This window comes from Zophobas morio, unplaced genomic scaffold (assembly GCF_036711695.1).
Source record: "Zophobas morio isolate AGI-343-1 ecotype UQ-CSIRO unplaced genomic scaffold, CSIRO_AGI_Zmor_V1 ptg000006l, whole genome shotgun sequence".
NCBI lineage: Eukaryota > Metazoa > Arthropoda > Insecta > Coleoptera > Tenebrionidae > Zophobas > Zophobas morio.
In genome coordinates, this window is record NW_026972111.1 from 11,677,405 (window position 1) to 11,693,551 (window position 16,147).

The 16,147-nt window shown below is 33.4% G+C and overlaps 1 protein-coding gene across 7 annotated transcripts in view; it reads right to left on the minus strand.

Annotated features, from left to right (window-relative positions):
* Positions 1 to 1,609: 1,609 nt before the first annotated feature.
* The window catches only part of LOC135123612 (NAD kinase-like), a 48,956-nt gene continuing 34,418 nt past the window's right edge, over positions 1,610 to 16,147 (minus strand). For 4 of the 7 annotated variants that reach the window (XM_064048416.1, XM_064048414.1, XM_064048417.1 and 1 more), the window contains exons 3-6: positions 12,826 to 12,955; positions 2,960 to 3,613; positions 2,789 to 2,871; positions 1,610 to 2,206 (exon numbers count right to left, since the gene is read on the minus strand). In XM_064048416.1, coding sequence (XP_063904486.1) covers positions 1,996 to 2,206; positions 2,789 to 2,871; positions 2,960 to 3,613; positions 12,826 to 12,955 — 1,078 coding nt within the window. In that variant the 3' untranslated portion in view covers positions 1,610 to 1,995. Of the gene's footprint in view, positions 2,207 to 2,617; positions 2,701 to 2,788; positions 2,872 to 2,959; positions 3,614 to 12,825; positions 12,956 to 13,081; positions 13,526 to 16,147 lie in introns of those variants that run through there. The other 3 variants (XM_064048419.1, XM_064048415.1, XM_064048420.1) reach the window with 3 other exon arrangements.

A 16,147-nucleotide genomic window follows, 5' to 3' on the forward strand; every position in this document is an offset into this window, starting at 1 on the left:
GACACCAACATATAAGAGGTTCTGGCTGGTGAAATAAAATCATTAATATCGGTTTTGGTACCCAATTATTTCATGACAGATGATATTTACAGCTACATATTGGAATGCCTGGAACGATAAATCAGATTCTTACAAAATTAGATTACGTATTAAAAGAAACAGATGAAAATAAATTTATAAGACTGAAGCAAGAGCTGATTAAATTTTTGGTAAAAAGTAAATTTGTGAATTATTTAAACACTTACTACTTTCAAAATAAAGAGCGCATGAAGTCATGGCCCCAGTGTTATCAAAAGAACGCAGGCATTAACACCAACATGCACGCCAAATCTTTGCACAGATCTTTGAAATACAAATATTTTGGTGGTAAACCAATAGAGGGCTGGAAACATATTTAGACACTTTGAAGAAACTACTGAAGGATACATCTTGGTCAAGAATTTCATCTACTTTATGACTTACAGCTATTCACCATGACCTTTTGGCCAGTAAGTCCCATAAACTTGCCACCCAGATAAGTTTTGATAATGTAGCTAAAGAATCTGCTGTAAAACACTTAATGCACTCACAAACCAAAACTAACTTTCATGAAGTAGAACTGATGGATAGGAAATGTAGTTATCAGACATTAAAATGCGTTGTTTATCAAATTTGTATACACCATTAAAGATACTCTTGCTCTGAGTTCTTAATCAAAAATCATCTTTCTAAGCACATGCATCTGGTGTCCATGTATATAAAGGCATATTTAACCACCAAAGGCCCTTGGTCCCACTGGTCATCAATGCGCCTTCAACTTCTGAAAAACAGTTTGAAAATGAACTACATTTGCGCTTATCTAACTCCGTAACATCGCGCAGAACACGCGCTTCTCGATTTCGCACAAACTGTTTGTGCAAAGCTCTTCTACAGCATCTTTTGATCACGTTCCTCATCTTCAAATGTTATGCAAATGCTTCCTTTTGCCACAAAAATTTGTTAAATTTCGCATTCGTGCATTCTTTAATTGCAGCCGTTGCTAACATAACCTAACTTTTTATGGTCACCAACGCGTGCTAACTTTTTGAAAGGACACACGGGCGCTTCGCCTCCTGCACTTCATTACAAATATACTCCTAAACGTGGAACTTCTTTTTCCGTGGATGATTTAGTTATTGGAATTTGTGCGTGTGTATATCAACAGCCAACCAAAAATTTCACTTGTTATCGCCAGTATCGCCTTGTTATGTTAGTCACATGTGTATTGACGCATGCGTTTTCGATATTTAATCATGAAGCATTTAGGCAACCAGTTATACAGATGCATGTGGTGCTTGTCGTGCCCAAGGACACATTTAGTAAAGTACACATAAAGCGAAAGGCGGCACACATCCATAACCTACTACGACCCTATAATCATTTATGAAAACCCTGTACATATTATTCGCTTTATTCTATGGTAAAACAGTGAAAAAAAAAAAGATCAAACTGTTATGCATTCCTTTAGACTTTTAAGTCATGTTTTCAACACAGAGACTACATAAAACGTTGAAATTTATATTAAGCACTCTTAGCCAATCACAATACTTACCACTGAATGAACTAAACACACAAGTAATAACAACAGAAATAAAATTACAAATGCAACTCGTCTTTTATTTTATCCCAACAATATTTTTTTAAAATCTTCTGAAACGTGCTATAAATAGGAAATAAATACAATTGGCACGCTCAATTGGTCCTATTCGATGTGCACTTCTCTATATGTACAAAAACATATAAACGGTAACAATAAAAAACTGCTAGAAACTAAGTACCAAGTACCCTAACCTGAGTTTTAAAAAATACAAAAATAAAAACTAATAAATTTATCACGATTTCATTTGAAAAGAGAGACAACAGAGATCTAGAAACTAAATCTGTTGATAGCACTTAGGCACAACTGACTCAGTTCCCCAATCCATCCCTTTTCGACAACATTATTTTGATTACAATATTGCTTAAAAAACAAATGCCCTAGCTATCTTTCTCGATCAAATCGGCGTGTTCCAACGAATCCAGAGTATCGTTCGAACTAGAGTGCGTCAAATCTGTCAATTCGTCGAGGTGCTTTTGCCTCTTCCGAACGTTCCAATGCAGACACTCAGCCAATGAATCGAACCAGTCCGAAATCTGGTCTTGTGCGCAAATACTTGGAACTGGGTAAATAGACGTTGTCACCCTCAGACTGCGGAAACAACAAAAATAAGTAAAAGTTAGATAAATTATAGTAGCCCACATTTACTAAGGTTATATAATTGTTATAGACATTAATCGTGGCATTGGAGGTGTCTTCGGCACTTAGATTAATGCCAGGTAAGGTGATTGTCATACTGATGTAACTGCACCTGTGGGGATCTAGAGCATCCGGATAACTTTAGATTGAGACACTGGTGGGCCCAAACATATCAGGTGCTACTTTGGGCAATGGGAAGCCTTAAATTGTCTTCAGCTTCAGCGGGTAACAGCACTTAAATAAATTTGAACCCTACACGACCTTAGAAAATGTGGGCTACTAGACATGAATTAAGAACGCAGACACTACCACCATCACCATTGCTAAGCGCCCCGTTCTAAGCACAAAAAACTAAAAACACACCTATCACCAGATTTTAGTTCCTGGTGGTGTCTCCCATCGAAGCAAACGTACGCCGAACTTCGCGCTTCCGAACTAGGCGTTATCTGTAAAAAAAGTCTATTCACGCAAACATCAAAAACAGGGGTGAAGTTGCAACGGTGGTGATGGTAGGTCGACTTCCCACTAACCTACCTGTCACCATGCAAAAGTTCTTGGCGATTTCGGCCATCGAACGAAACCCACGACGTGTTCCGACTATCGGGCGAGACCGATATCTAAATTTTCACAAAAATGAAACGTTATCATCTACCTCCGCTTCGTTCATCTCACGTCAAACGCTACACCAATCACAAAATGCCTCACCTTTAACTCCACACCGGCCGGCACCACGATTGGTCTAAAACTCAACGAGTGCGGGCAAATGGGCGTGACCATGATCGCCGGCACGCTCGGGTGTATCATCGACGCCCCAGCGGCTACCGCGTAGGCTGTGCTTCCAGTGGGCGTACTGACAATCAAGCCGTCTCCCTGCACCGAAGTGATGTGCTTCCCGTCCAAAAACAAATCGATGTTTGACAGGTAAGGCGAAGGGCCTCTGTCAACGACCACCTCGTTCAGAACCAACAGGTTTGTCGGTTGTTTGGTGCTTTTTTTCTCGTCGTCGCCTTTCCTCATCACGATGCAGCGAAGGCGGCTTCGCAGGGTTAAGGCGGCGTTGCCTTCCAAGACGTTGTTCACTTGTTCTTGAAAGTTGTCGAATTGGAAAGGGGTTAAAAATCCCAGGGAGCCTAAGTGGAACGCCATTACTGGTGGTACTGATTGTTGAAAGAGGTGACTGGCGTAGAGAAGGGTACCGTCACCGCCCAGGCAAATGATGAAGTCTATTTTGTCGGTCAGGTCGTCTTTGCCGTCGCGGAACGTCATGAGTTTGTCTTTGATTGTGGTGAAGGCGTTGTATTGGTCTAGGAGGGGTTCGTCGAGGACGGCTGCTTCGACAAAGACCAGCATTCGTTTCTCCTGATGAGAAAAATTAAACATGTTATGGATGTATACATATATTCTTATTATTATCATTAACAAATTAACATTTGAAGTGCGATTGAAACCGACGGTGAATCTAAAATTGCCAAATCCACAGGAAGAGGGATTTCCATATTCGAAGGATATTCCATTACTATCAATGATACGAAACCACATAGAACTTTTCTACTGTCGATCCACGTAAAAAGTAATTTCCATGTTCAAGTGGTATTGTTCTACTAGTCAGGAGGAGGTGCGTGGCCTCGTGCGTTCAAAGGTCCAAGGCAATGGTGATCCAAAACTGGCGCATCCACGGAAAAAAGGATTTCCGCATTTTGAGATATGTTTAACACTCATTAAAACTGATTTACGTTCATTTTTTTCGAGCGCCATTTTTAGACAATTAATAAAACTTGACATAATTTTGTCCGCAACCAATGGGTAGCTTTATTTTTAATTTAATATTTATTATCTTTAAAAAATTGACCCAAGGTTAGTTAGACAGAACTTCCATATCCAGTTTTTTGAAAAAATTATAAAATTTGATTTTGAGAATTTATTGTTTTTTGACAACCCCTATAAGTTAAAATAAAGATACGAGTGTAGTGTTAAACGTAAATGTAAAAAAATATGTCATGCGTATGTTTCAAGTGAATGTCCCCATTACAAAAAACAACATTTTAGCAAGGACACGTTTATCAATTTAGGTGGGTATAGTGTATTACTAATAATAACAGCACTGTATTTCCAAATTTTCGAGACAATGGGGTGAGCTGTTATTGATTTGAGCAGTAAAACAAATTGTCTCATTGATTAATTTTTTTGAGTTACCCTGTATAAGTAATTCTAAAAAATATTAATGAAACATCAAGTAGAGACTCGTAATAACTTTGAGATAACGTCGTACACTTTGTGGGGGGGGGGGGGGGGGGGGGATAAACATAAAAATTTTGATTAACAATTTATCACGCTGACGGTTACCTTAAAATATTTGCAAGAACTCAGAGCATTCGGTTTAGCGGTTTCCAAGTTAAACTGAAAAATGTTATCCAATTTTGATTTTTTTTCCTAAAGTCTAGAAGTCTAGAGTAAAAAATGAATACGGATTCATAGACCATAATGTAGGAGCATGTTATTTTTAAAATTAAAAAAACTGGTCAAAGGTTATTTCCAAAGAACTTCCCTCGCTCTTGAGTATAATCCGACAAATCCTCTATAAAGTAAAAACCAGCTGCATAAATAACACCCCCACAGCCTCAGCGCCGTACGAACAATGCAAAATCTATTTAAAGCATATAATAACCAAGGAGAAAAATTGTCCACTAAGCACCAATAACAAGCTTAATTTCAAGTGTTTATGTTTATCATCGAAAGAATGTCACGAAGAAATTAGTTTGATTTGAATAAATTGTTGAACAAAATGGTTTGAATATTATTAGTTCTTATTTTTATCAACATTAAATAAAGACGTGTGTATTATCACATTTTCGAGAAAATTGAGTAACTCGTTCTTAATTTAAACAATAAAAAATTTGTGATGATATCGTCGACATAGATAATACTAGTCATTGGGCAAAAGAAAAAAAATCGGCCACGTTTGGCATCGAACGTGCGACCGCCGGTCTACATGCTGAGATCTTAGCTACAAGCCATGAACGATTATATCCTGAGTTACTGGTACAATGTTATTATACTCTGTTAATTTTTTTGCGAACATTTGGACGTTTATGGAAAAAATCCAAAGCAGATTCGTGCACCAAAAATATAGGAGTATATTTATCTACAACATTTAAATGATTTTAAAATAAAATTCTTTGAAATGACGTCATTAAATTGTTGGTGGAGATGATTGACAAAAATTTTGGTTAGCGATTTACTATTTACATGATATTATTTACATTTTAGAACCTAACACTGACTCTAGTGTTTTCAAATTAAAGAAAAAAAATTGGTCGACGGTTATTTCGACAGAGTTTCCCTCGCTCCAGGAGGGTAAATTCCAAATGGGGACAAATCGGACAATATGAAATAGACTTAAAGCAGATAATCATTGGTAAACAATGTATTCTTAATTCCTAGTACTTGTTTGACTTTAATTGTTTTGTTCATGTTTATGTTTCGAAAGAATTCGACCATTAGCATGTCATATCGTATCAGCGCCGGTATTAAAGTACGTAACGGGGGCATTGAATGCATGCATATGTATTAAAAGAAACTGACATTTGATTGATTTGTCTCTTCAACACAAAAGAGAGGACCAATCAATTAAGTAAGCATACTCGTTTTTTTTTGTCGAAAAAGTATACCTAGATAATAGCACCGTGTATAAGCAAATCTAAAAAATATGAATGCAATGATAAATTACAAGTATGGACTGATCATATGTTGCATATTTTAGATAGGATTTATTCGGCAAAATTTTGATACGACGTCATCAATTTTTGGGGTCGATACAAAGATACATTTTGATCAAAAAGTTACCATGTTTACAACAAGATTTCAAAGTAATCCGTTTTGCAATTTTTGATTTAATGGATAAAATAAATTGACCGATTCATTATTTTTTTTAGTCACCCTGTATAAGAAAATATAAAAAATATGAATGCAATGATAAATTACAAGTGTAGACTGATCATATTTTGCACATTTAAGATAGGATTTATTCAGCAAAATTTTGAGGTGACGTCATCCATTTTTTAGGGGAGATGAGCAAATACATGTTTATGATAATTTTTAAATATCTCCAAGATTTCAAAGCATTCGGGTTTGCAGTTCTTGATTAAATCAATAAAATAAATTTACGCATTCATTAATTTTATTGAGTCACCCTGTATAAGCAAATCCAAAAAATATGAATGGAATGATGAATCACAAATATAGACTCACCATATTTTATCAATTTAGATAGTATTTATTCGATCAAATTTTAAGCTGCCGTCATCAATTTTTTGGAGGGGATAATAAGAATTTATTATGCTTATCATAACTTTAAAATATCTGCAACATTTTAAAGCATTTGGTTTTGCGGATTCGAAATTAAATTGTAAAATGTTGTTTCATAATTTTGATTTTTTTTCAAAAAATCTGGACGTTTCGGGTAAAAACTCAACACGGCGTCATAAACTACATGTGTAGGACTATGTGATTTTATACAATTTCAAACCCATTTACTATGTACAATTTTGAAGTGACGTCATCACATTGTGGGGATGATTGGACAAATTTTGGTTACCGTTTTACCATCTACTTATGTGATATTCCTAATATAAATACAAGATTTGACAATAATTGGCCCAGTACTTTCCGAAATTATCTGTCCAATAAAAATCCCGAACGGCAGACAGACGGACAGACGGACATACAGACAGACAGACGGAAACGGGAGATCTATTTCTTCGTATTATAGGGGTCATGAAAGGTCGAGAAAACGTAAAAGTAGAGAGTCGACCGACGCACTCGATTACAATACTTCCTTTGCTTATGCTCGGGAAGTAAAAATCAACAATTCAAGAAAAGTTATTCGTAGTGGTTGTCGAATGATATGTTGAGTGCGATTGTATGAAATAATGGCTCCAAAGATGCGTAAGTTGCGCAAAAAAATAATCCTTTTTACTTCCTGAGCGTAGGCTAAATAGTGTAATAGTGTCTGTCTATCCAGCGAATGGCTACTTTCATGTTTTCTCGACGTTTCATCACCCCTAGAGTATAAAACAAAGGTCTTCCCTTTCCGCCCGTCTGTCAATTTTTATTAGACATACTCTTTCTAAAACTATCGGACCGATTGTTGTAAGATTTTATATCTGATTTAAGAATATCGTATGTGTAGATGGTAAAACGTTAATCAAAATTTATCTAATCGCCCCCACTAATGTCCCTTCATCATTTTGCACTGTAAAGGTTATCTAGTTTTATACAATAATATACTCCTGTATTCGTGGTTTATGAATCCGCCTTGAGTTTAACACAATTATTTTACAAAAAAAAATTGTGCAATATTTTCCATGTAGCTCATGCACCAAATAAATCGTTGCCTAGTTGGTTAAGTGGCAGATTGTTGGGCTTTGGCTCTGCCGTGTAGGTTCGAATCTCATCCTCATTGATTTTTTTAAACTGTAACTGGTATTATCTATATTTTTTGCTTATAAGGGCAATCATAAAATAAAATTTTGTAAAATAAAATAAAATTTTGTAAAATAAAATTTTATAATTTTTCGAGGGTAAACTGGATTTGTTCAATTGTATTTAACGGACGATGGAAGTTCTGTCTAAATAACTTTAGACCATTTTTTAAAGATACTTTAAGCCTTGGCGCACTTTTAAAATTCATGGACAATTTAAGAAAATACGAGGTTTTCCAAAAATCGAAACATATTCTTTTTGATATGGAATGAATTCCAAAATTCTGTTTAGGAAATTATGAACAACGTTGGTGGTAACGAACAACGGACTTTTTATCATAAACATTAATCGTTATCGGTATCAGGAAAACCCAAGAGTTATCATCGAAAAAGTCAAACAAGATTTAATCTGAATGTCTGGCGTGATATTTTCCATAAACAAATAATTGGACCATTTTTGACACACTTTACTCTAAATTAGAAAAATATTATTAATTAACCCATTAAAAACCTTTTGTAAGAAAGGTCACTTGCAGGTCTAACAGCGCGTATTTTCAGCAAGATGGACCTACTTTTCACATCGTAAGAACAAATGTTATGTTACCTGTGGATTCCTTCATGTTTTGTCCTATTTCACACAAAGACAAACACAGAAAAAACATTTGTCCCAAACTAAACACTTCTAATTAACTTCAGTTTGACATATTAGTGAGGCTGGAAAAAACCCACATAGGGGTTTATTTATATTATCGACTGAAAATGGATTTTAAATTGAGTTTTTTGGCACACCTTATGTCAAACACAAGTAAAAATTAATGGTCATTAAGAAATGGTTCGCTTCCAGTCGCCTGTCCAAGCAAAGATAATTTCACTCGTTGCTAAGCAGATGTTCATTTAAATTTAAATGTTGCTCCAAAATGCCAACAGATGCTCTATTTATAATAACATTACAGCACTTTAGTCAGTTAAAAATGATATACACTCTTCTGCCAAAAACTGAAATTTGATTTAAATGCAACTAATGCTTTTCACGTTTTGAATATTGTTTTTTAATGACAAGAAACAACACAGTTTCGTTTTTAAGATAATTGTTTCCGCTTGGTAGCACTGCTACTTACAACGCAAGACAACAACTTAAAATCACTTTAACATCACTATTTAAACATAGCGAAGGACGTCGTGGTGTTAAATCAAAAAGTTATGGCCCACCAAATGTTTTACCTATTCAGGCGAAAGATGAGTTAGTTAAGCGTTTACGAACCATGGAAAACATGGATTTGACATATACAGAAGGGAAATTTAGTCAGTTACTAGTTAAAAATTGCATACCGCCGAAGGTCTGTGTGGTCTACACCTAAAAACACAGAATTATCTCAAAGAAAATGTAACCATATGTTTGTAATTAATGACTTCTATAAATTAGGAGAAATTTAAGTGTTGCACACAGATCTTATCTGATATGAAATTTAGATTGAAACCAATTCTGCTCAAATTTTACAAAAACGAAAACTGTAAAAACTATAAGTGGAAAATAGATAAGTGGGACTTGACGACGAGAAATTCGTCACAAGGAAACTAGTCTGAAGCAATATGATTATGATTGCGCTAGGAATAAGATATGCTGCCACTGTTAATACGTTGAAAGTCATCAGATTTGTTATTATCTTTAAATTTTCTCAGAACCACTCACACTGATCTTGACTATTATTCACTGATTTGCAGGCAAGAAAATCGCTTAAAACTGGATAGGATCAAGCTTTAGTGACTTGGCAAAAATAGTCATTAAATCGTTGGTGGGGACGATTAGATAACTTTTGATTCGCATTTTACCCTCTACACGATATTCCTAATAAACATATTAAATATATAATTTGAGAGCAATATGTCTAATAAAAATCGATAGACTCCATTTGTCATTAAATTTTAAATCTCTTAAAGTACTACAGCAAAAGTGTTCGATTCGCACACTCTCAGATTACTGCATGACCGAATGAAAACTATCGAGCATGGCAATCTCTGGTTAGCGGAAATCAAGTTTTTAATTTGCCACCAAGTGAATCTGCAAATATAAAAGTAATCATTTATAAACTCTAGTCGTATTTGAATCTGTAAGATTATATTTTAACATAATTATATCAATTATTGCTTTATTATTTTCTCTATTCCTACTTAGTTTCCAAAATAAAAATAAAATTACACATATAAATTCGAGCCGTTCTAGACGAGACGGTCGTCACACTAACAGTAACGACACACATTGTCCCGATAAGACCCAATAAAAAATAAAGTTTACGTGTTACGATAAAATAATGACGCTCATTGCTTAAATAAATTGCAATATTTACTTTTGAAGCAAAGGTTCTATTCTTGCGAACTCAAGTATTACTCATGTTGTAAATATTATAAAATTTGGATGAAACACCGCTGACAAAATTTATATGCATATGTAAAAATGACATAGTGTTACACGGAACACACAGCTTCTACGAAACGAATAAAAATTTACCCGACGCTACAAAATCTTTCCTCGAATTTGACACGATTTTGTTATAAAACTGAGTAGGAATCATTTGAAACAACTTTAAGAATTCAAAAGTTGACATTTTAAAACAAATATAAAGCGAGATTTGGCAGATGCATGATAATGGTGAAAAAAAATCATATTATACAACAAGTGGACAAAGAACCGCGGGATTAAATGAGGTAGAACGGGAAAAAAAGAAGACGTGAAAAAACAGACAGAGATATATGATAGTGTGCGAAAGTCTGCCTAGTGCATGAGATAACTTTTTTTAATGAAACCAAGCCAAGTGTTCTTTCAATTGTGTCTTGTCCTGTGAATTGTAGTTTTTCGTTTCCGGAATAAAGCACTTCTTAACAACTGCACACATATCTGGTGATAATTTAAATTTGGCGTCGAAGTAGGCCGTGCGAAACGTAATATTCAGTTTAACAATTTTGGGTTATTTATGAACGTCTCCAGTATTATTACATGGTACATAACAATATAAACGAGTGAACTTTTAATAACGAAACGTATCACTTAAGAAAAATTAAAATTTTGTCATACAGCGCTGAAAATTTTAAATTTAGAAAATGGAGAGCTTTTCGAACATTTATTCTAAAATTGTTTTTTAAATGTTAATTTGATCTTTTTTCGATAATGTAATTTTTTATTTAAATTTTTCAAAAAGTTTTTAGAACAATGTATTACTATTTACAATCATTAAATCGGGGTATTGTTATTTCTAGGATATTTTATCAATTATTTGGAAACAGCATTTAAATCAATCTGTTATTCTGGAACCTTTATCTCAGTTTAGGCAGTGTCGGACTGAGGACATGGGGTCCACCGTGAAATTTACAAAATGGGACCCTGTAGAATTTTGATGACGCTACTAATTATTTTGAAAGAACTTCCCTTATAAAATTTGATTTTGCGATTTTCGTTTTGTGATAACTGTTAACTTCTATAAAGTGGCGTAATGAACATCCTCCTGCTTCTTTAAATATGAAATATATTTAAAGCAGATAACTAACGGGAAAAAATATAGACATTCTCAATTTCTCAGTATATGGTTAACTTCGACTGTTTATGTTTTTACTTCGACCGAATTCGACCTTTAGCACGTTCAGATTACAAGCATCTGCGGTTAAAAGAAAATGAAATTTCTCAACGCAGAGAAAAGGACATAAAACAATTGTAAAATATCTTCATGATTTCACAGCATTCGGTTTTTGCAATTTCAAAGTTAAATTGTAAAATACAATTTTGAATTTTGTCCCAAAAATCTGGATGTTTAGGGTGAAAACTCGACACGAATTCATGAATCACACATGCAGGAGTACGCAATCCTATAAAATTAAATATATATAATACTAAAAAAGAGGCAAATTAGTAGTACGTAAAATGGTACGTTTAACCCCACAAGAGGTTGTTTTTATTTTTTGTAAAAATCTCAAAATCAGCAGCTTTTGTACGGATTCGCTGGAATCATGGTCAAAATTTTGAGAAATCCACAACTTTTTAAAATATAACCCTAAAAATGGGGTGAAATGTTAAAGAATAGAAAGATAAAACTAATAGTAGCATTACCGAATTTACCACAAATAAATCTAGTTTTCCATGAAATTTAGTTTTATTTTATGGTATAACACGATAAAACTACCTACAACATGAATATCAATTTTTTATCAACAATCAGTTTTTTTAATTTGTTAGGCAATATAATACATATTCATTTCACATCATTGTATTCAGAAAACAATAACCTTTTCAAGAAAAAGTAATTGTCTCCATTGCTGCCATCAATTATATAGCTGTTTCAGGTAATACTTTAACTTAAATTTTTTAGTATGTCAGTACCTCTTCAAACGTTATAAACGGACTCTGTAAAACTGTTACAGTCTGGAAAATATCCAGTGAAACCCTATTTATATGACTATCGAACCATTGCGAGTACACTGTCTATTGTTTTCAAAGGACATCCGCAACAACGCTAGTTGACCATATTACGATTTTAGACGACGCTGACGCGTACATAAAAAATCGGCTTAAATATAAATGGAATTCTAAGAAAAATCATACCAGCTGTTTCAAAGCCAAACAACATTATTTACGATAAAGGTACACCACACTAGGTGTGACTAACGTATATGTAATTTTACAGCTTCTTTACATGAATATTTGTACCAACAATTAAAAATTCCCCATCGTTTTCCTTGACTTAACAGAAAAACACTAATCATAAAAAATTGTTATGGTAGTTGTAACTACCGTTGTCATAAATTATTTACACCGGCTGGAGTTTTCAACTTTTGTGTTAAAACAACCTTAACAGCAAACAATAACCATACGCCCACCCTCCACCTCACAATTTAAACCAATCTCCGCCTGCAAATTTTCCCCTACGTTTTTGATATGCATAACGCAAGATAAAACTTTACATATTTTTATCAAATAATGCAAACGGTAATGTTATCACAACGTGACTGTACCATGTTAATTTATCATCAAACAACAAACTCCAGCATAAAAATTCTAAACAAATAAAGCGGCATTTTAAGATCTTTGAAATATTTGTTACATACTTCGATAAGCCACTGGACCAGCTGTACAAAAGGCAAGTGCACGGACGCATCCCTCACTTTCTTGATGACCAAAACCGTAAGGGGCGGTTTGTACCATGTCAATCTCTGGCTGGCCGGATCCTGGATCGTCCTGGAAAGAAAATAAACCATTTCAAGGTTACTGTAATAATCAATTCATCGATTACCAATTAAAATCCAGCGTTTGCGTCACGTTTGTTTTAGATACTAAGTTAATAAATTTAAAGAAAAAACAAACCTGTATTGATATTTCTTGTTCCTAACGTCACAGTTATTGTTGATTTCGTTCTCGTCGTCGAAAAGGCCGCAAATCACGTTACCGTTCGCCACCATTTTCAAAATTTTGCAAATTTTTAACACCAACGCGAATATCACAGTCTGAAAATACGATTGCGGGATAAAAAAAAGGGACTTGACGACGAGCTACATGTAAGTAGAGCGACGATATTTAAAAAAGATTATTTTTCGCGAAATCATTTTGACTCTGAATTCCGAAATTTCGGCAAAATTCGTGCACGTAAACACAATGCAACCGCCTCGCGACGATGACTGTGGAGATATGGTAATAAAATTTGAGTGATGTTCGCACGCACGAGTCGCCTGTCGAGTGACCTCCGGCGATATCGATAAAAAATTAAACTATCCAGGGTCGGATTAAGGCGATCGAAATTGACAGACCGTTCGGAAAAAATACATTATATGGATGAACAACTGTTGCTCGAATTGCGTACGGTCGGGTTTTGGTGGGAGCGGATGAGTTTGCACATTGATAATAAAGCTAGGTGCAAATTATATTTACTATTTTTGTTTATCTGCGTTTAAACGATGGAGGGTTTTTCATGTTCCGATAAATGACTACACAATTTTCGGCTGTCGCATCGAGCAGTTTATTTTTCTAGAATAAATACGGTTATTGTTTGTGTACACAATCACTCGTATCAAATGTGACTTCCGCCGTTTGTTTATTTATTTTTCACTTAGTTGTTTCCATTTTTAAGTTGTATTCGGCTTCTTGTAAATTCTTCTGATTTATATATAATTTTGGTATCAGACAATCGATACCGATATTAATGTGGTGGATGGTGTTATCATAAGTACATGTGTATAAAATTATTCAGATAATGAGATAAAATCCCAACAATAATTAATAGCTATTTATTTTGCTCTTTTAGAACAAGGTTACACAAACCTTTTCTGTACACGATTCGTTTTAAGCAAATCACGTACGATAAAACCTAAATGTATTTACGTGTGAACGAACGTAATAGGCAATTGTTGTAAATGTACGTAAGAAATAAACGTACTGCACTAATTAACTATGAAACATTTTAGTACACAAATCGTAAACTAAATTATAGCCCATTATTATGGTACTTACTATATTAATTATTCCTTACAAGTACAAAAATCTCCTTTGAAACTCTACTAACACATTCTTTACGTGTGAAATTTTACACACTGCTTTATACATGATTATTTATTTCTATTTCCACGCCTTTGTCATAATGTTATTTGTTTACTCAAAATTTCCTTCGTCTCTATGTGTTTTGTTTTCTGAAATAAAAGAAAAAATTGGTCCAAGGTTAATTGGACACAACTTCCCTCGCCCCTGAAGACCAGCACAACATATTCAGCTTTTTCGAAAAATACAGATAAAATTTGATTTTGCAAATTTTATTTTTTTGATGATGACCCCTACAAATTAAATTAAACATATGTTAAAGTAAAGGTAAAGAAGCACGCTAAAAATTGTTATAACGTCATCAACATTTTAGCAAGGACATCAATTAGGATAGATGCAGTGTAATACTAACAATAACAGTACTGTATTTCTAAACTTTCGGCAAAATAGGATGAATCGTTCTAGATCTGATCAATAAAATACATTGCCTTATTCATAAACCTTTTTGAGTCATCTTGTTTACAGCGTTTGCAAGATTTCACACCATTCGGTTTTACAGGTTCAAAGTGAAATAATTATAAAATGTTGTTATAGAACTTTGATTTTTTTCCGGGTGTCTAGGGAAAAAACTGGTCGAAGGTTATTCCGACAAAACTTCCCTCGCCCAACAAGTCCTGCTTCTTGGAAAAATTATAAACATTTTTTGCGATTTTTGTTTTCTGATAACCTTTATAAAGTTAATAGGTACCAGTGACGTAAATAACACTTCCGCAGTTTTTTTGACTTGCATTTTTCAATTCTTCAATTTTTATTTTTTTTGTTTCTTCACTTTTTCGATTTGTATTTTCTCGAATTTCCAAATTAATTTTTTTCAGTTTTTCCATTTTTCAAGTTCTGAATTGTTCAATTGTGTAGTTCAGTTTTTTATTTTCTTTATTTTTGCAACTTTTCGATTTTTCAATAATCCGATCTTATAATTTTTTGTTTTGTCAATTTCAATGTTTTCAATTTATCGTTACTTCCAATTTTCGATTTGCAATTTTTCAATTTTCCATTTTTTTTTTGGTTCTTCAATTTTACGACTCTTCGAGTTCTGATTTAAAAATTTTTCAATTTTTAAATTTTCAAACTTTTGGACTTCTAATTTTTAGAATTTGCAATTTCACGAGTTTTCAGTTTTTAATGTTTCGATTTTTAAATTTTTCAATTTTTCATATCTTCAATTTTTCGAATTGCAATTTTTAGTTTAGGTTTTTTGTTTTCTTTATTGTTTTTCAACTTTTGGATTTTTCAGTTTTTAATTTTTGATTTTTAAAATTTCCAATTTTTCAAATTCGTGTTTTCATTTTAAAATTTTTCAATTTTTAATTTTCCAACATTTGGACGTTCCAGTTTTTAGAATTTACAATTTTTCGATTTGCTATTTCAGGAGTTTTCAGTTTTTAATGTTTCGATTTCTAAATTTTTCAATTTTACATTTCTTCAATTTTTCGAATTGTAATTTTTAGTTTCGGTTTTTTATTTTCTTTATTGTTTTTCAATTTTTGGATTTTTCAATATATCGTTTGCCATTTTTCGGTTTTACAACTTTACGATTTTTTAATTTTTCGTTTTTTCAATTTTAGATTTATTTTAGAAATCGGAAAATCCGATAATTCAGAAATCCAAAAATTTCAAAATTGAAAAATTCAAAATTAGAAATTCGACGAATTAAAAAATCAGAGATTGAAAATTTGAAGAATTTCACAAATTCAACATATAAAATCTGAAGAAACATTGAAAAAATAAAGGAAACGAAAAAAACATAAAATCTAAAAAATGGAAATTAAAAAATCGGCAAAATGAAAAATAAAAGTCAAGAACTCGGATAATTGAGGAAACGAAAAATTGACAAATCGAAAA